The 21,253-nt window shown below is 46.9% G+C and overlaps 1 protein-coding gene across 1 annotated transcript in view; it reads right to left on the minus strand.

Moving 5' to 3' along the window:
* The window catches only part of mast1a (microtubule associated serine/threonine kinase 1a), a 51,266-nt gene that overhangs the window by 15,416 nt on the left and 14,597 nt on the right, over window positions 1-21,253 (minus strand). The window contains exons 2-15 of the mRNA XM_088932949.1: window positions 20,369-20,457; window positions 17,725-17,800; window positions 15,100-15,120; window positions 14,245-14,323; window positions 10,646-10,806; window positions 10,450-10,525; window positions 9,647-9,856; window positions 8,681-8,782; window positions 6,121-6,253; window positions 5,482-5,549; window positions 3,537-3,613; window positions 2,338-2,546; window positions 899-1,037; window positions 2-134 (exon numbers count right to left, since the gene is read on the minus strand). Of these exons, the coding sequence (XP_088789075.1) occupies window positions 2-134; window positions 899-1,037; window positions 2,338-2,546; window positions 3,537-3,613; window positions 5,482-5,549; window positions 6,121-6,253; window positions 8,681-8,782; window positions 9,647-9,856; window positions 10,450-10,525; window positions 10,646-10,806; window positions 14,245-14,323; window positions 15,100-15,120; window positions 17,725-17,800; window positions 20,369-20,457 (1,573 nt within the window). The remainder of the gene's footprint in view (window position 1; window positions 135-898; window positions 1,038-2,337; window positions 2,547-3,536; window positions 3,614-5,481; window positions 5,550-6,120; window positions 6,254-8,680; window positions 8,783-9,646; window positions 9,857-10,449; window positions 10,526-10,645; window positions 10,807-14,244; window positions 14,324-15,099; window positions 15,121-17,724; window positions 17,801-20,368; window positions 20,458-21,253) is intronic.

Consider the following 21,253-nt stretch of genomic DNA (forward strand, 5'->3'; position numbering starts at 1 on the left):
CCTGCTTGTCCAGGAACTCGCGGGCGTCCTTCTCGATGTGACCCTCGTACAGGTTGGTGGTCATGCTCATCAGGCCCATCTTGGACAGCCCGAAGTCGGTCAGCTTGATGTGCCCCATGGAGGTGATCAGCAGGCTGAGGGAGAGCAGCACAAAGTGAGGGAGATCCGCGGGGAATCCCGGGAATGTCCGGAGATGAGCGGATTTCTTTAGGCAAGCCAGGAAGAACTTGTCTAAGTCAAAAGAGAAGCCATCTGTTTTGCAGTATGTCACATTCTGTGAACAGTGACATGATCACGCTCAGTAATGAAGCCTTCATGATCCTTCCTGTTGCCTAGTGTTTTGGGGGAAGAAGGGATGAATCTTTAAACTAAGGATGAACAACAGTCATAGTGAACGATGCTCTAGCACTCTTGAAGGATCACCTTGAACATCTGCATTTGCTTCACCTTGATTGATCGCAGCTTTCCAGGATCAGGGCCGGGCTCCTGTGACCTAGAAGATGACAGACTGATTGTGCCAGCCCAGCCCTTCTAAAAACATCGCCATCCAGCACCATTCTGCTACTTCACTCCCCTTTATACAACAGGTTACAAGGATGAAGCACCATGCTCCCTGTCTCTGTGCCTTTGTCCCTGAATTTAAGAGGCTTGTCTTGATTAGGAGTCACTCTTAAAACGTAAGAGGGCACAAGTGGACACCACGTGGAAGTGCATTTAAAACCAAGAACAGGAAGCGCATCTTTACACAAATAGTGGTGGGAGTGTGGAACAAGCACACTTTGTTGAAGCTGGTTCCCCGGCTTCCTTCAAGAAATGGCAGGATGAATTAGATCAATTAGCTATTAACTACCAAACGGGAGCTAGAGGGTCCTAATGGCCTCATGTCTGCTGTTCTTACTTGTCAGGTTTGAGGTCCCGGTGAACGATGCCGTAGTTATGGAGGTACTCCAGTGCCAGCACCGTCTCTGCAAAGTACATGCGTGCCATCTCCACAGGCAGGGCACCGATGTTCTTCAGCAGGGTGGCACAGTCTCCACCTGTGGGACCCACAGAAATGCGAAGGGGGGTTCAGAGGGACGTCGCACCACAATGGGTTGGGGTCACAAACACATTGGACTTACAGGCCCCAACGACGTGTCCAAACCACTTCAAACATCACTACTGCCTTCTGTCGATTTATAGAAACTGGTTTTCTAATGGTTTACAGAAACATATATTGACTCCTGCGATGTTGTGGAAATCAAATTATAATGACTGCAACAAAGAAATGTTCCCCTGTGGAAACTGCAATGCTGCAACCTTGGTTCCACTGACACTTTTGATCCTGTGAAGTGACAGAGGGCCTTTAGGGTTTCTAGAGGCTAAAGACTTGGGAACTTTGGCAATTTAAGGCCAATTAAACAAATAATTGATTCAATTAAGATCAAGTAGAGGTTAATTCCAACCTGAAAAGTATATAGAGAAAACAACATCTCATCCATTCAGGCTGTTGAGACGTTGTGTTTCTCCTTTCTACTTTTCAGCTTGGAATTAACCCCTATTTGATCCTTTGCTACCAAAACAAGAGCCAGGATCACTGCTCTAGAATTTGAAATAATTCTTGCTCTTCATTTGCAACATAACTTCTTCTCCCCTCCTTTTTCTTTCTAGATCATAAAGCAGACCGCATATGTAGGACTTGACCCGACCTGGCTTTGTTTCTGACCTGGCCTGAATGTGTGACATTTTAGGAATAACCGACATGCGGTGATAACCTTATCAGAAACAGCCATTGTACCCTGTGTGGAAATATCTTTAATGTATCAGGTGGAGTGGTGGCACTGTGGCTAAGGATCTGTGCCTGTGGCTGGAAGGTTGCCAGTTCATATCCCACGGCCGGCAGAGGAATCCTACTCCATTGGGAACCTGAGCAAAACCCTTAACCACAGTTGCTCCAGGGGTGCCGTATAAATGGCTGACCCTGTGCTCTGACTCCAAGCTCCTCTCCCTGTCTGTGTGTCTCATAGAGAGCAAGGTGGGGTATGCGGAAAGACAAATTCCTAATACAAGAGATTGTATGTGGCCAATAAAGTGATCTTATCTTGTCTATATGCAACAATAACCTCTAAACACCCATTTGTGGTTATAACAGAGGGCAACTGGAGCTGTACACAGACTATTAAACATCCTGAAAGCTTGGATTCAGAGCACCATTGTGTGTTCTCCTGAAAATGGCCTTTTTCCTCACAAATTAAAACTCATTTCACCTTTGCTGAACTGCACTGTGACTTCTCGCGTCCTCTACACACAGACCCCCCCCCCCCCAGTCCGGAGCGCCCTGGATTCTGTTCCTCTTACCCTCCACGTACTCCATGACCATGCACAGGTGGCGGCGCGTCTCGAAGGAGCAGAACATGCTGACCACGAAGGGGTTCTCGGCGAAGGTCAGGATGTCCCGCTCCACGAAGGCCTGCTGGATCTGGTTGCGCAGGATCAGGTTCTGCTTGTTGATCTTCTTCATGGCGAAGCGCTGCCGGGTCTCCCTGTGGCGCACGAGGTACACCGCGCTGGGGGGGCGGGCAGAGAGCAGATGAGCCCGGCGGACAGACAGTCACACGAGTAGAGAGGATGCTCGGTGCTGCAGTCTGTGTCAAGCACTCTGCTCCTAACAGGCCAACTGTTTGTGCAAGCAGTGAGCAGTGAGAGCTGCAGGCCCTGCGGGACTCGAGACAGTGCGACGCCACTCTCTCAGATTTCACTAGCATTCACATGAGTCAGGGCTTTCCTGAACCCTTGATGGAGGGTGCTCAAAGAAAAAAAATGCATCTTTCTAAAATCTAAAACTTGGTTCCCCCCTCCACCCTTTTTCTGCAGTCCTGCATCTGGAATAGGTGGCATTTTACACAATGCATAAAAACTGGAGTCCTCTCGAACTTTCTTCCTTCCAGCTATCTATCCATTTTCTAAGCGCTTCTTCCAGTTCAGGGTAGCGGGGGAAGCTGGAGTCTATCCCAGCATGCAATGAGTGCAAGGCAATGTACCCCCAAGATGGGAGGCCAGCCCATCACGGGGCACACCCAGACAAAGATGCACCCACTCAGACCCAGGGACAATTATCACAGCAGTCAATTAACCTACCAGTATGACTGTGGGAGGAAACTGTAGCACCTGGAGGAAACCCATGCGGACACTGTGAGAACATGCAAACTCCACACAGACAGCACCCCAGGGTCTGCAATTGAACCCAGGGCCCAGGTGTGGCAAGGCAGCAATGCTCACCACTGCTCAACCATGTAGCCAACCCCCCGCCCTTCTTTTTTATAAAATAAAAGTCTCCAAATGTAAATGTTTGCTATTGCTTTTCTGCGTCCACTCCTGAAAGTTAATTTAAGAGGATGCAGTAGTTATCTAGCAGATAGATGTAAAGGACTTTTGTCTACCAACCGGAGGTGGCCAAAACTGCTGGGGAAGGTGGCATCTGGACCAAACTGCCCAGTCATGCTCTGTGTGCTGAGTCACCTGTGAGAGGAGGCTTGATAGAGGAGCTGTCGACTCACCCGTACGCCCCATTGCTGATGAGCTTGATGGTCTGAAAGTCTGTCTCATTGGGCGGTTTCTTGGCTTTCACTTTCCCCTTTGGAACAGAAACATGACAGAGGGGTTTAAAAACCGATGTGTGCGTGACCAAGGAGGAAACCTATTCAAACAGACAGATGGCTAGCAGACTAGGCAGCTATAGTGTGTTTCAGTCTGATAACTGATACTGCAAAATCCCTGAGAAGAACTTTTCAGGAATTATAATTTTTTAAAGGTTTATGCCTAAAACAATATTAGGCAGTCAAGCGCCACATTTTCAGCATCTCAAATCATGATCAACTTGCAAATATATCAAAAACAGAACCTGATAAAGGGATATATCCTGTTGGACTAGATGATTTTCACATGCATGAATCATTTTTTCTGAATTGTACCGGGGAGCAGTGTGCTCTGTCAGCGTGTGAATGTTCTCAGCCCGTTCGCAGAAGAGATTTGCCATAACCTCACGAGTGAGGTAGCGCATCAGTTTGTGTCGCCTCGTGCAAAGCTGAGAAATCACTGCCCGCTCTCACGCCTCCTCCTTTGCAGCCCTAACAATGTGAGTCACCAGGCGTTGAAAGGCTTGTGGCACGCACATTGTATCTTTGAGATCATCGGAGGAACATGGCAGATTCAGAAGCAAGATCCAGAACCAAGCCCTCAAAATGTACTCCTTTTTCATCAACAGAGGATACCCTAGCAGTGTTACTGACCGGGCCCTTGCCTGAGCCAAAAACACCCCTCGGACCATCAACTCAATCAGGAACTCCCGCCGTAACAACCGCATTCCTTTGGTGCTTCCTTACCACCCTAACACACTTCCTATCCCCAGGACCATTAACCACAACTTTTCCATCCTACAGGATGATCCCTCCATTGGGGCCCTCTTTTCTGACCGCCCCATCATCTCATATCGCCGACCACCTAATCTGCGCAACCTTCTTGTTCACAGCTCCCTTGACCGCCCTCAACAACCATCCACACCAGGCACTTTCCCTTGCAACAGAACTCGCTGTATCACCTGCAAGTACACATCTAACACCACACTCATTCAAGGCCTCTCAGGACAATTCCGGATCACCCAGATGGCATCTTGTACCTCCAGCAACCTTATTTACTGTATCTTTTGCAGTAAATACCCAGCCATCTACATTGGAGAAACAGGAAGGAGACTTGGAGACCGCTTCAGAGAACACGTCAGGGCTGTGAAGATTAAAGATCTCTCCAAGCCCATTGTTTCTCATTTCACCTCTGACGGCCACGACCACTCTAATCTCTCCATCTGTGTTCTCAAAGACGGTTTTCCGAACTCATACATCAGAAAGACTTCAGAAACCAAAATTATCCTGCAGCTAGGATCATACCTTTCCCCTTCTCTTAACAACAGACTACTTTTCTTCTAAATTCTCTCTATTCATTGTAGGTTTCATTTCACACTTCTCTTCACCTATCCTGACTTCACACCTCCTGATTGGCCTCTCTTTCTGTCCCCTGCTCCCGCCTCTCAGTCCTCCTCCCTCCCAACCTTTGTTCTCCCACTACATTACCTTTGCTTACTGCCCTGTCTTTCTCACACCTGAATAAGGCTCCACGGCCAAAACGTCGTGTTTTCTTTCTTCTCGTTTCAGCATGGAATAAACCTATTACTTGTTCCTTCAGATTCAGAAGCAGACTGCTTTTAGTACAGGTGTATGTTACTGGCCAACACTGACGAGTCTCTTGCTGCTATTACTAAGAACTGTACTGGTGTAAATCAAACAGCTTCACCCGGCCCTCCAAGGAATATAAATGTCAGCTTTCTGGAGGATTATCTGCATCAGGCCCTACACTGATGTATGAGGCAGGACTACAAGATCTGGCAGCGATGGTGTTTTCTGCTAGGTGTTGTGCCTAGCTGCTTATTTTAATATGCCAGCTCTCCTTTACCTCCACAGAGTCGTCGGTCTCTGGTGTGTGAGGCCCCTCACTGTCGTAACTGTCCAGATTGACCATCTCTGTAAGGGAGAGAGAGAGAGACTGTCAGAGGAAACATGTCCTTGTCACCACTGCACTGAGGCAAAGAAAGGAGGCAGGAACAGGAATCTGGCTTTTTCAATAACCTCTTAGTTCAATACACCTATGGGTAGAACACAACACATGCCCACCCCATCTATTCACAGGCATGTAGGAAGGGGCAAATTCGAAATGCCAATTAACTGTGCCTGGACAGTGGGAGGAAACTGGATCATTTGTAGGAGATGCATGCAGCCACAAGGAGAACATGCAGACCCACTTCATATCATTGCATGCAAACCTCCAAATTCCATTCCAGGGTAAATGTGCATGGTATTTCTGATAGGTGTTCCCATGATTTTACTGTCTTTGTGGGTTTCTCACCATCTGTCATGCTTTATGTCCTCCTTATCCTTTGCCATGATTGCTCCACGTGTTACTGCATGTTAACTATGACATACCAGTTAGGCATTCAGTAGAGCTAAATAGCATAGAGATAAGGCATTCAAAGGGACAGGAGCAGCAGGACAGTAATTTGCCCATGTGGATGTGTTTGGCCTCTCCCTCCCTCACCCTCCAGCGGATCCCTGGTCAGGCCCAGCTGGCTGATGATGTAGCGCGGGATGTCCGTTTTCACCAGGTGCCCCTCTTTGGCGTGGTCCTCTGCCGCCTCCAGCAGGTGGTAGAACTCCTCCGGGTTGAACTCCTGCTCAGAAACAGCACAACACAACAAAAGTGACACATGGGCGACTTGTGGGGACAACATACAGCGTGACACAGACCCGCAGAGTGGCCACGATCACAGAAAGGGGGACGGATTACAGTGTGACACGCAATCCTGTTGGGGGACCAGTGACAGTGTGACACATAAACCGAGAGAAGACCTGCAGGGGATGATAAGATAATGTGTGGCCAACAAAACACACCATGATCCCCTAAGGGGGACTAATTACACACTAATTACAGTGTGACATGCTGAGCAAAACAAAATCCTTCTGGGGGATCAGTCACAGTGTGGCACAGAAAGTCACACATGATCTGAAACAGAGGACAACAATTGGTGCAACACACAAAGGGACTGTAGGGACTGTGTCAAGGGTGCAGACACACTGTCCCTGTGGACTGCTTGCTTCTGAGTCCTGAGTTTGTGTAGGCAGCCTGATCAACATTCTCCTCTAGCCCCAAGCCTGCCCCATAAGCAGCTGCGAGTCATGTGGCAAACAGCTCCTTCGCGGTCTCTGTACTGAGCCAGCAGGCTCGTAACAACACCGGCCAGGTCTGGCACGCAGCCACCCGGCCATCCCTCGTGAAAGGTGGCACCTTTATCTAGAATTTCCTGACCTCTGCGCCCTCTTTGCATCAGCACCAGCCTGTCACCATGGCGACCATGAAAGTGTGTGGGGGATGTGGGGAGTGACGAGGAGATAAGGGAACGCTAGCTGGCATCTTATCTCGGATCACTAGGGGTCTAACACAAGATAAACTCCTGTCACCACGGTTTGAATGAGTGTCCTAGTTTGCCTGCCCATACTATAGAGATTCTGAATAAAGATTACACCACTCCTTCGTGGAACAATTTATCTGAATGAACGCTTTCCTCACAACAAGAAACAGGCAAAGGTACAATTGCACCAAAATACCTATTTGAGCAAATGTACACAGTATTCAAAAATGTTAACAGTTTTTGTGTAGCTCCCAGGCACTTTGTATACCACACTGAACACATCTAATAATTTCAGGCCTTTATGGCCTGAATTTTTGGTGTTTAAAGTGGTAAGAAGTGCTCTTGTACAGTACTGTAGGAAAGCTTCCTTTGATAGCAAAATATCTCAAAACAGTTGTATAACAATATTTACACACAGTGGGTCTTGGTAATCTTGGCAGGCCTTCTGCATCTATGAATACACTTATGTTGAAGATGCTGAGGTTATTATTTTGTCAGATATTTGTTTTCTACATTATGTGCATACATTGTTTTATTAGATACATGAAATTCGCGTTTTTTTATTATCTCGCAAGGCTGAGTGAGACACATTTACAAAATAATGATTCAGCTCCAGTGACTCAATATTTCAATTACAAATGAACTTCTTATTTTTGTGTGGTGAAACTCGGAATAGCTGTTTCACCACACATAAATAATAGCAGAGGAGAACTCTGCAGAGTTTGCAACTTTAATGACAGCCCATCTTTTAAGCAGCATGCACTTCACCTCTGGCTTTTTGAGAGATGAGTTCTGGCTGGTGTCCACCTCAATTCTGCAGTGTCATGTCTTTAGATATGACTCTGCAGTCCCGCCAGGCCAGATGCCCAGAATCAGAGCTCCCAGATATTTTCTACTGCTGGGAAATTCAAGTCCTGTCAGACTGTACAGCGTTAACTTGAGAGAGACCCTTGACTAAAATTCAGTGGCAAGGGATGCTCTCACTCACAATGGAACCAGAATGCACCAGTGAGACCTCTGATCACCTGTCAATTTGTAGAGAACATCCACAGCAGTTCAATAACAGCAATTCTTCCTCAGTCCTAATGCTGTTATCTTGTCCTGCACATATTCTTCAGCGTTTGAAGGCCAGTCGATAAATTGCCCAACACCGCCATCGATCCCCACTTGCTTTGATTAAATTAGGCCTTAATTAAAACCCCGCACTATCGTCAACAAAACTTGCACTTCTTCTGATAATATGAAATGATACACCTCAATAATATAAATTCAATTTAATACCACAATCACTAAAATATCCCCATCTATTTAGAAGAATATCATTAACAGAATAAGAATACAGTTTTTAGACAGCTTAGAAGTGGTAAAATTCTATGAATAAGATTAGATTTACAGTAAACCTCAACAGTGGCAACTCCTAGTTGTCAGAATTATGGACAAAAGATTATGACTGCATTTTGAGGGGTTCAGTCATGATCCCACAGACGGCAGCTTGTGACCACCAAGCACAGACGCCCACTGTCGGAGCCTGTGGTTCGTGTCGTACTACATAGGATCACTACGGCAACAACACAACCTCAGCAGGGTGAATCGAGCTGGCCTCATGGGAACAGGAAGTTCCAACAACCAGGGATCATACAGTGACGTCGCTTCAAGCACTTGTGATTGGCCGGTGCCATTCCCACTCACCAGGCACTCCAGCAACCTGGCCGGCCGGGAGATGATGATGAGGAGTTTCTTCACCAGCTGTGTGACGAAGGCCACCTCGGAACTCTCCGACCGCTCGAAGGCCTGCCGAGGACGAGAAAACGAAGGAAGTGACGGCGGGGGTGGACCTCTGATGCCTCAGGGGTGTGTGTTTTTACAAGTCCGGTTTGTCCTTTGCACAAATGGCTGCTGCTATATTGTTTCAAGCAGTGTTAATAAAGGAATCATCACTGCATTTTGCAGCCTCATTCAGGTACAGCATGCTGTAAACAACGTGCTGTAAAGTGGAAGAGAAGACAGTCCCTGGAGTGTTGCATTCTGACACGTGGATTGGATTAAACATGAGGTCTGTGAAGAGGATAATATTACATCTGAGAAATAAAATACACAGAGCACAGGATTATAGCCAAACCATGGCCAGGCAGAGCTTACAAACTTCATAAGGGCCTTTAAAACACCTCCCCTGCTACTCTCACTGCAGCTGAGCTGTTTACTTAAAATGAATCCTTCATTGAACCTACAAGTCGGTTAGCTGGAATCTTAGCAATTTATTTTTCTACTCAGATGCTAAGTTACTTGAGAAATGTACCAGTTAAAAGGCAGCCTCCAACAGGATTATATACTAAAACAGAAGAATATGGAATTGAACCTATCATTACGTATTTAGATATATCATTAGGGATATCAGAAGTGGATCAAAATCCAGCAGATGTGGGGTTCCCAGGACAAGGATGGGGCACCCCTGCTTGAAGAGGCTTAGCCCACAGAAAAGATTTGGGACAATTCAGGGGTATCTGGGGGACAGCGTAGGAGAGCCTTGCAAATTGCTAAGGTAAGCTTCTGAGGGTTTCAGCACTTAAGTGGAGAACGTTCGATCTGACTGACGCACTGACTGGCGCTCTGTCCGGGGTTTTCTTGGAGGGGGTGGGGGTTCAGAACCTCACTCACATCTTGCAGGAGTTTATCCAGGTTTTCCTGCAGCTCGAGGAAGTAGACGGTGGTGATGACGCCTTCCTGCGATTTGGTCAGGCAGTCCCGGGACAGCTCCACGATCTGGTGGTGGATGAAGCTGAGGACCCCGTCAGCCAGGGGCAGCACGTTCTCGGGGGAGAAAGCGGTGATGAACTCCGAGAGGCGCTCTTCCATCTGGGCCGTGGCCTGAGAAACAGAAACAGATAGACGTCCCATGCTATGACCATGCTTATACCACCCACTGCAATTGCATCAAGCTTTACCATACCTCTCTTTCATTAAAATAATTTTACTGTACTTTACACTCCTTTCATCAAGGTGTACCACACTCCCATAAGGGCATAGCCAGGAAGATGGCATAACAAATCTGGGTGTATCAAAAATCACAATCAAGAAATGCATCCCATTAAATTTTCTGATGATTATTTTTTTGTAGTTAATATTGTTGCCTAATGACCCCTTGTTTGGCTCTGAAATTCTCAATAGGAAGGATATGGAACACAATATGCAGGTGGTTCAAGAGTGATTGATAGAAAGGATGAGGAAATATACCTGAATTGGCATGCTTAATTAAAAAAATGGCTGTGAGAGGGAGTTAGGTTGAGACAAGATGAAGACTCATTTCTGAACTACATTCCCCAGAAGGCCGTGGGGATCGACCTTCCTTCCACAGTCACCTGACCAGTTAGCATAAGCATTCTGGGGAATGTAGTTCAAACAAGAGACTCCATCTTGTCTGAACCACTACTGTCCTCTTAATGGCACTATGCAAGTCTCACCTTGGGAAAGCGCTCCTTGTACACATGGTTCATCATGACAATCTCATTATCATAGCAGGATGGGGAGCGCCCTGGGCTAGAACACAGGACACATGGGTCAGGGTAGAGCCCCCACACAGGCATGAGAAGAATTACAGAGCCCTGATGTCCACCAGGACCAACTTCAGAAAACAGGGGGTCCCAGAGTGAGAGGTACCTGAGGCTCCGAGAGCGGGGCCGCACGGCTGGCGACCTCCGACCCCCATCGTCGTCAGTGATGCTCTCGGTGCTGCCGAAGTGCTTGGACAGGAAGTGGAGCTCGTCCATTGTGGGCTGGAAGGGCAGCTGGTGGAGCCGCTCTTGCGAAGAACTGGAGGACTGGAGGTGCACAGAGACGCGGAGTGAGACAACGCACTGCTCCTGTCACCCCCCGTCCCCGCCCCCAACCCCCTCCGTCTCTCTACAGATGTGGCCGGATGTGAAGATGCAAGTCTGCTCACTGTACAATTACCTGACACTCACCAGCTTCCTTTCACCCATCCATTTTCTAACCCCTTCTTCCAATGCAGGGTTACAGGGGAGCCGGAGCCTATCCCAGCAAGCAACAGGCACAAGGTGGTGTAAACCCTGGATGGGACACTAGTCCATCACAGGGCAGACACAGACCAAACACAAACATGCACAGACTCATACTGGGGCCAATTTTCCTAGAAGCTATTTAACCTACCAGTACTGTATGTCTTTTGATTGTGGGAGGAAACTGGAGAATCTAGAGGAAACTCACAAGGACACATGGAGAACATACAAACTCTACACAGAAAGCACCTGAGGCCTGAACTGAACCCGGGGCTCCAGCACTGTGAGGCAGCAATGCTCACCACTGTGCCACAGTGCTACCCCAATCACCACTGTGTATTCCTACATATACAGGTATGCATTACTACAGACCATCGTGTATTCCTATATATGCATTTCCGAGACTTATATTTAATTTCCATGGATAAGGTTGAAGGTGTCTTTCCTGCACTGCTGTTCATCATAAAAATAGAGAAACCACTGGGACTGAGGGCTCATTGTGATCATTGAGCTGATCTCTAAACACGTACTTAACTCTCTCCCTAAACAGCTCAGCTTTGCGCAGTCTTTTGAGGGTTTCTGAAAACCAAAAAACACAAGGCTCACAGGAAGGAGGCTGAAAGCTTTGTTTCGTTGCCACAACTACTAATGGGAGTCAAGATTTTAATGATCCGGCTTTGGGGGTGGGAACTCTCTGTAGCTCGCACAAGCGCCAGCCGTTAAGAGGGTAGCCCTTGATTCCCACAACCGCTAAGCTCTCCCTTGATCGTTATCTAGAAACAATTAAACAATGAAAGGGTGGGAAAACATTGCCTGCCAGGAGCAGAGCAGAGTGCAAGTAGCTCTGTTGCCTGTTCCCCCCCTTCTCTCAGCACAGTCAGGTGAAGGATAGACACTGAACACTTTAGATTCTGCTCATGGCGCTGGCCCAGTGGGACTGCATGATCCGGGATCTGAACAGCTACACGGGGACACCAGTCAGGGCCTGATGGCACAGCTCTCACATGGGCTGTGCCAGCTTACATACATGCTTCCTTGGGGACACCCTCCTCTTCTTCCATATGATCAATAAAGGTCTTTTTAACAGCCTTGCCAATTGGACTGTACAGGCAATTTCGTGATACACTGTGAGTGATAACGAGACAAATAAGATTATCTTTTTTGGATTCAGTCTTTTTCACTTATTTGTTTTATCTCCATCTCTGTTAAGGGCCGGTATCATGTGTGTACAGGACCTGTTGCTCTTCACAGCAGGGCAGCCTGTGGCAATGCAAAACCCCAGGATTTATCACTGGTGCAACCTATTGCACTTGCCAACATGATCTCTGCTCTTTGATTGGATAACTTTCTCTGTGTATCAGTGAATGCTTCAGTGGGTTAAGTTCATTTCTAAAACTTTAACTGGGAAAATGCCTTTATGTTTGTATAATGTATTGCATTTCTGCTCTGACCCCACAGAGAATTGATCATGACCTCTCATGGGCATTTCAGGAGCCGCACAGCTGCACACCAGAAGACACTGGGTCTCCCACCATGAGAGAATTCTGGGCTATCAAGATTCCAAAGGGGTGACATCACATTTTGTTTCCCAGTACCACCGAAGTTTCAGTGAGGTGACGTCACCTTCTGTATTCCAGCACCACCAAACCTCCAAACGGGTGACATCACCTACTGTATCAGACTCACCACTGCTGAGCCCTGTTACGCTATTTTATGACTTCAGATATCGCACTTATCAAGACTGAAACCTTCCAAGAGGAGCTATAGTTTTCAGACACACGTGCAGAGTAACCTGAAACTCTTCACCTGTGCATTGTTGTATGGTTAAATAACTCCTGTATCACTTGTTAATACTACCATAACCTATGACGTTGTTTAAAGTTTAAACTGTTTGCTACTTTCGATCTTTCATTGCTTTGTTTTTTTGCTCTGCCTTGGGAGAGCCCCTGTAATTGAGATTAAACAGTGCTCGGAATTATGTGATCTATGCAAATTAAATTGCTAAGACCCATTTCTTCCCTGACGGGTGTTTCTCAGTAGAGTTTCTCATCATGGCCTGAAGCCCGTTTCAGCAGTCAAGGCACAGCTACTCCACAACGATGAGGTCTAATAAGAGAAAGGGCTGACAACAGCAATGTGAAGCAGAAACCCTGCTTCTAATACTGAAATGTGTCAACTTGAATTGCATGAAAACCCCATAGTTCACCATTTCCTTTTACACACTGGAAGGATGGGGACAGAAGGCCAAGGTGGGTAAAAGAAACAGGATTCACGTCCTGTCCTCGCTGATGCAGCCGACACAGGATCACAGTACTGCAGGAATTACTTTGCAGCACTATGGCAAAGGTGGCATCTCCCTGCCTGCTCATAGGATACATCTTGGATTGGAGTCCACAGTCTTCCTACTGTTGCTTAGCAACTACCTATATCAGTACATGAGCCAGATGCAGTATATAACAGCATGCACGAGGGGTTACAAGCCAGCGAACACGGCTGGGATTTTGGAGGGAGCCAGACAAGAAGCGTTGCTGATGGCCGCTAATGGCTCTGATCTCTGCTCTCTCGCGATTATTCCTCCACTCTCTCTGCCCTTCCTGATCAGGGTGCCTGGGGGCAGGGGAGGGGAAGAGCCGACGGGAGCTGTTCGCGGTGCTGAAAGAGTCGCTGCACCTGTGCTGAGTGACCAGAGCTGCGGCAAGAAGGGAGCCCCGTGCTCTGCACGCCACCCACTGCTTCGCGAGCACGGAAAACGTGGTTTCACGTTTTAGTTTTCAACGGCACAACGCCTGAGCCCTGCCCGTATCACACAAAGCATCTGCTGACACATTGCGCGTAGGTAGTGCAAAAGGCAGACATCGTTTAGCCTTAAATTCAAGGTTTCTGCTTTGAATCCTGCCAGAAATCTGAAAACCAATCACACCACAATCTGACGAGTTAAATTGTACCAAACAATATTCCTGCAAAAAGTGCCAAGTACTCTGGCAGTTGTTCACAGAGATTATGTTCAGGGATACTTGATTCAGTGCAAGATGTGATACATTACTCGGCCACGGGCAGCTTTCGTTTTTGCAGAGTTCGATTCACTGGGATTTGCTAATGTGACACACCAGAACTGAAGAGTGCTGGCCAGGTAGGACAGGTGTGGGGACTGTCTGGAGAGGTAAAGTGTAAGTGGAGTGCCTGCAAGGTTACAGGGGGCTGAGAGGGGGGTCAGTGTGTGAAGGTGCTGGACAAACTCACAGATACCGTTGAACTAGGTGTGTTGGTCCCATATCCTGATGAAGGCAGGGAGGCCAGAGACCAGCGTCGCCCGTCCGCTCTGCAAATGAAAAAAGATGGCAGCTTATACCCTTCTGCCTGGGGGGTGAGTGCATACTGACATCTGTCAGCAGCAAATACCACTAGGTCTGCACATCCAGAGAGCAACAAACGCTTATCCAGACAGTAACAAACGCTTATCCAGACAGCAACAGACGCTTAGGACTAATCTACCTCCCTCCATCATGGCTGACCTAGCACTCGCTTCTGCTTCATATATATATATGTTTTTTTGTCACAATTATTTAGTTTTTACTCCTTACACCTTGGATCTGCTTACTGATCCTCCGTTGTCATTTGCCAATCATCCTGCAGACTAGACTTCCTATTTCACCACAAGGAAGCGAGAGGGGGAAGGAAATCAAGGTCGCACAGGGCTCTGAGTCACTCAGACTGGTTGGAAGCAACTATTTTTTTTCCCTTTCAGATAAATTAGGAGGGCAAGTGATCAGCAAGGCGGATACAAGGAGACATATGATTGTGCTAGAATCAAACACCAGAAGCTACTCACAAAAAAGAAAAAAACAAAACCATATGACAGGAAAAAGCCAGCAACAGAATCTACTCCTTCAAAGTTAAAAGAGAAAGCACCATCATGGATATGCACAAGAAATCACAGAAACGCCAGTACCTGGATTCACACGATACCACAATGACCAGAAATCAAATGAGGAACAACACAGCCACAAGTCATTTTCTTTTTTTTTCTTTCTTTTCCTTCTCCTACTCTGTTACAAATCAACTGACTACTTCAACAGCAGGAAGCACCAGGGTTACCTGTCAGTTCTGTGCCCGTGGCTGCACAGGGGAGAGATGAATTAGATTAATACCACAGAAATGCCACAGCGCACACGCACAGAGGTCGGGATCAGGGGACAGAAAAAGAATGAAAGTCTGCCTGCAGGGGCCACAGGCTGGTAAACACAGAACCGTGATAAGGAGGGTTTTGTTCACTAGGGATCCATAAAACGATTTTTAGATCACACGAACGGGGGTATCCCTGGAGGGAGCTGGAAGGACTGTGGGGTGCTGAACCCCCAAAGTTAAACATCAGTAGCTTCGACTTGGTGAATCAGCACTCTGAGTGTTGTAATGAAAGAAACGCGATTCACCTGGTAAGAGAGAGGAAAATAAGACTCTTTGGGATTAATTTCTTTAGATCTTACAAAATAAGTAAAAGTGCACTTTAAGTAAAATGGCCATTTTCCATAGAGTGCATGATCTGGAGCAACCTGAGGAACTATGTGCAGAAGAGAAATCATGAATTGCTCTCCCCCACGCAGGAATATTCACCTTCTTCCAACTAAACCAAATCTGAACGATAAAACATTTGTTTGGGGACACTCTATCATTCACAGTCCTGGCTCAGGGTCCTAGAATATCTGGGATGATAGTTTGCTGGTACTTTCACTGTAGATGTGACCCAGGCATGACTGATCCTGGGCTGAAGGGCTCACAGTTTTTTTAACAAGTATTTGATTGCTTTTTAAACCAACACAAGTACCTGCCACATCAGTTTCATGTTAAAGTAATGTTACAGGATAGGTAGATTGTTGGTACGGTGTATTATCCAGGAATAATTAACAATAAAGAAAAACACAGAATTCCAATCCCCCATCTCTGCACTCGCTAAATAGAGTAAAACTAAAAGAGAAAGAGACAGAAGACACAAAAAAGAGCATAATAAAAACTCATTACACTAACAGCCTGTAGGAAGCAAGAAAATGGGGAAGGCCAGTCTTAACAGCTATCACCTGTAGCCAGTTAGCGCCAGATTAAGGTCTTGGGTGTAGAAGGGAGGCTCCGAGTCTCAAAATAGTGCAGAAATTGTTTAAAAAAACTTAATGGTCAAGCCGCTGAGTGTGTATCTAATTTTCACCAACTTAAGAGGCTGCATCATGCATCTGATCCATTGAACAAGTGTGGGTGGCAGCTTGCTTGCAGTTCAAGAGAATGAGGCGCCTTACTAGAAGAGGAGTAAAAACCAGGCCGTCAGACTGCATTTTGTGTTGCAAAAATTCTGCGAGATCGCACACAGATGCTTTGTGAAAACCAAATCAGAAAGTCAAGCAAACCTATTGCTACTCCTAGTTGCCTGTCGCAGTGTGGAGAATTGGACACGGACTTGGAGGGCAGCTCTGAGAAATGTCGAGGACTGGAAACAGCAATTTGCTATAAAATTTGCGTGCTTGGGAGGGAGGGAAGAAGCTTTCACTTAAATGTTAAACTCAAGCCTTATAAGGATTTCTGTGTGGATTTAGCATTTTTTATCTATGACATTTCACACTAATAGTGTCAGCTTGGCATACCCTAGTAATGTGTGGGCACACAAGCCAGAGTTACAATTTGATGCAATTTTATTTGAATAGGATCCTTCAGAGTCTAGAGTCGTAACTCCGAGGGAAAGTGCCCTCAAAAGGTTTGGAAATGCTGACAGATTGGGCTATTGCCTCACGCAATGACTCCAGCAATTGGAACAAATGGGCAACTAAAACAGCTGTGACAGAGCTCTTATGAAAGTGCGCCCAGCAGTACTTACAGTAATGGCACGTAATTCAGCTTTCAAACCAGCCCGTACGTGTAAGAGGGACCACTGAAACACGTCAGCCTCTTTTTACTAATTCAGCTGGCTTATTCAAAGCAAACGACATTCGCACGATTTTTTACAGCCAGGGAATACAGGTTAAGTACTTGCTCAACGGTACAACCATTTGAGCCCATAACCACCCAGTTATAAATCCGAAGCCTTAACCACTATGCCACATCTTATGCACCTAACACATCTAGTTCTTTTGCTCAGGCTTCAAAGTGTGAAAAAACGGCGGGCACTATTTTCTGGAATGGGAAAGCGTGTGACGTTGTCTGGTGCTCATACTCAACTAGAACAGGGCATCCCAACCTTTGCTTTTAGGTCTCTGTCCTGGATTCCACCATGTTTTTTTTATTTTGAATGTTTAAACAGCAGTTTTATGCTTAACTACCCCAATGTCCAAAGCTGTTAACGTTTTAAAGAGGTGTACAGTAGAACACCTTTGGGATTCAGGATACTGAGGGTTGGAGTTAGGATTTCCTGCTCTACAGCAATGATCCGCACTCCTGGCCCAGCTGAGCCACGGGATCCTTTAATTTGCCTTCCTCTTCAACTTTTAATGACTCGTTAGAATCCTCTACTGACCGAATTGATCTTAGGTACCACAGCTTCAAAGCCTTGCAACTTTGAGAAATCTGAGGGGCTGTGGCTCTCCAGGAGCAGAGGGCTGGTCGTCCCTGTTCTGGACTGTTATAATGATTTGAGAATTAAACAATCTTCTATTTCCGAGGTGTTCGTCAATGATTACCTGATCAGGCACCGGCTTAGACGCTGGCTGCTGACTGGTCTTTGCAATGCATTGTGGGTCTTACCTTCTGGACGAGGCGAAGGAGAAGTGTGCTGGGGTGCTGGGGGAGAAGTTTCGGGGACTGTCCAGGGGGCTGCTTCCTGTAGGGAAACATGCAGTGAACAGGTTGTTATCGACCCCCAGGCATCAGGTGTCATGGAAAAGACGGCTGAGAGCTTAGGGAAAAGTGTTTTGTTGATTAATGGGGGTTGCCAGTTGGATACCAGGCTCTGCTACAGATTTGCTGCCATCCCATGTGAGCGACCGAACATCCGCATGGTCCATCCTTGAGCCTATGGCTTCCGCTGCTCCTCCGTGTGACGAACACAGCTCTCCTGCCCCTGTTGGGATTCGACCCCGGTCACTGGCAGGATCAGAGCCTACACAGCACCGCTTCTTAGACAGCGGACAACTCTGTGACACCAAAAGACTGGGTCCTCTGCTGCGGGAGAATTCTACACAACACCAGTGACAAGCAGAGCACTGCTTTGCCCACACCAGGATTCGATCACGGTCACTAGTGGGCCCAGAGACTCACCACCGACACTCCCTAGACAGCAGGGCATTCTGCTGGACCACATGACTGGGTCTTCCACCGCAGCCGAGCTTTACACTGCTCAGATTTCACTCCTGGAACTGGCTCAGTGCACGGAGCCCTGTTAACATCCGCTCGGCGCTAATTCTCCTGCTATTCGCCGTGAACCGGCCGGTACAGAAAACAGCAGAAGGCATTGACAGATGGACATCCCGGCCACTCGCGAGCTCCATGCATGTCCTCTGCCACTCCCTAGACGGCACTGCCGAGAGCAGCTCTGCTCTGCCCCTGTTCAGATTCAGTCACAGCCTTTACAGGACCCAAAGACTCACAGTCCCATTTGCCACATGGCAGTGACGAGTGCAGCTCTGCTCTCCCTTGCCAGGATTCAGTCACTGTGGCTACCGGGCCCAGAGACTTGCAATACCACTACCTAGACAGTGGCGATGAGCATAGCTCTGCTCTGCCAGGATTCAGTCATGGTCACGAATGAGCCCAGAGATCCACAGCACCACTCCCTAGACAGTGGCGATGAGCGCAGCTCTGCTCTCCCTGGATTCAGTCATGGTCACGAATGAGCCCAGAGATCCACAGCACCACTCCCTAGACAGTGGCGATGAGCGCAGCTCTGCTCTCCCAGGATTCAGTCATGGTCACGAATGAGCTCAGAGATCCACAGCACCACTCCCTAGACAGTGGCGATGAACGTAGCTCTGCAAGCATTGCGCATTCATGGTCGAGGTAGGATTTCATTTTAAATAAACATTTTCAGGGGGTGTTTTAAAAATGAAGCCTTCCGTTCTCCCACATATTATCTTGGCTTGGCGCTACATTTCCATTCTACTGTTATTAAACTCCCTCTCACTCATCATCATAGTAGATGCTATTTCCTGCTGAACAGACAAGTAATAAGCCTGAAAACAGGGAGAGGCCCAGGGTAGTCAGCCCTGGGTAGACCCCCTCTGTGAAACGTGTGACGCTGCCCGGAGGTTTTATGTCATCACTGAGGCAGGGCCCCAGCACCATCCTCCATTTAACTGTGAGACCGAATACCAAAACAGCTTCCTTTAAAAACCTGCAGAACGTCTGAATATCCGCTTCTCTTCAAGACATGGCCATGCTGTATTGTCATTACATAATAGGACTGTGAAACAGACTTTTTATGCTCAGATGGAGCCGCATGCCTGGACCAGAGCTACAGGCTGTGGTCATTCCAGTTCAGTCCTCCTCCAGAGTTTTGTACAAACAGCGCCTTAACCTTTTCATGGATGACCAGCTGCAGCAGTGTGACAGATATTGATTAAAATACTGCAGATTGACTTAACTGTAAGTGCTGCACAGTATTTCTTAGCACGATATTTGTAGATGTGCTGTACAGGACCTTGAGATGTGTTTACATATAAGGCACCTCATTAATTCAAGGAGTGTTAATATTCTAGATGTGCTTTAATCAAGGCCTACTCCGAAGGCTGAAATAGATAGATAGATACTTCATTGACTGCAGTGCAACAGCAGCTTTACACAATTTCCCTCACAGGAAATCTATCTATCTATTTCAGCCTTCGGAATCTACAAATATTGTGCTAAGAAAAATAACACAGAAAATGGAAATAAAACAACACAAAAGAGAAAGGGTTGTGGGAGTCTGAAACAAGCTGCCCAGTCATGCTGTTGAAGCCGACACCCTGGTGTCTTTCAAGAGGTGGCTGGATGAGATCCTGGGATCAATTAATTGTCAATTAATGGGCCGAGTGGCCTCTTCTCACTTGGAATTGTACTTGTCCTTAAAAAAATAAAATGGGAAACGGTATTTTAAGTCAATGAATAAAGTTTGGTTTTTAGGCATGAGGTTTATCTTATGGAATCACACTTCCTGGTGGATGTAGGATGACTGCCAGAGTCCCAAGAGCACAGCCCATGAGGTAGGGGGTAACATGAAGCTTGAAACACAGCATAATTTTAATTGTGACTCTAAATTCTACAGGGAGCCAGGGCCTAGATGCTAAACCTGGTGTAAGAAGTCCAGGTGCTTCACGCTAGCCAAACAACAAAAACAGAAACTGTTTTTTTTAGAAAAATTGGAAGCTTGCACTCCTTGCACCCCCCCTGCAGTCTCTCATTACTTGGTACTTACCAATGTGTCCAGGCAATGGTGAATGTGGGCGGGGCAACGTGGGGGAGGTGCTTGTCAGAATGAGGCTCTTCCTGTTACTGGTGCGGCAACTGTGAACACACAACACAAAAAAGACATGCTTTTTTAATAGTGCTAGCAAGCGGAGAGAGGAAAGTGAGAGCTCTCTGAGTAAAGATTACCCCATTCATTATGGAGTCACATTTCCTCGTGTAGCTAGGAGGCGTGCTCCAGTCTTGACACATTACTACAGAAGAAGTGATTTGCCTTCTAATGAGCTTTACTGAAGCTGTTCAAATTGTAGGCAAATAGGATCAATAATGCCTTGGGTTATTGCTTCAATAAAATTGACAGAATACTATTTAAGCGCACAACCAAAATAGATGGCATGTCAGTGGAATATTCCTATTTGTGATGCAGAAGGAGAAAATAAGATGCCACAAAAATGCAGCCCACATCCTTTCTCCAGGCTTAGGGAGTCTTTCCAAAATGTATTTTGATGACTTCAGTCAGAGAGTAAATTTAGATACATGAAGAGAACACAAATTGAAAAGGAAGATCACAGAAACAATGGTTTCTTCTGGGCTCAGTCCAAGGCTTTGGCATGACTTCCAGAATGGAGTGTCAGTGTGTGACCAGGCTCCCTGTGGCTTGTTCCTGACCTGGGGTTCTGTCTGCTGCGCCACACGGGGCAGAAAACCCGAGTGAGCACAGGAGAGCCAGCTGACAGGAATACACAGGCAATCGCAGATTCTGCTCTCTGCTTGCAAATAAAAACAAAGTTTTTGCCCATTTCGTGAGACAGTTCACTCACCAGCCATTGACCCACGTTAACCCCCAAACCCCAATAACTTACAGAGATCAGCCATAGATTTGCATGACTTTGCT

The sequence above is a fragment of the Atractosteus spatula genome, chromosome 14 (assembly GCF_055471065.1).
Source record: "Atractosteus spatula isolate fAtrSpa1 chromosome 14, fAtrSpa1.hap1, whole genome shotgun sequence".
Classification (NCBI taxonomy): Eukaryota; Metazoa; Chordata; class Actinopteri; order Semionotiformes; family Lepisosteidae; genus Atractosteus; species Atractosteus spatula.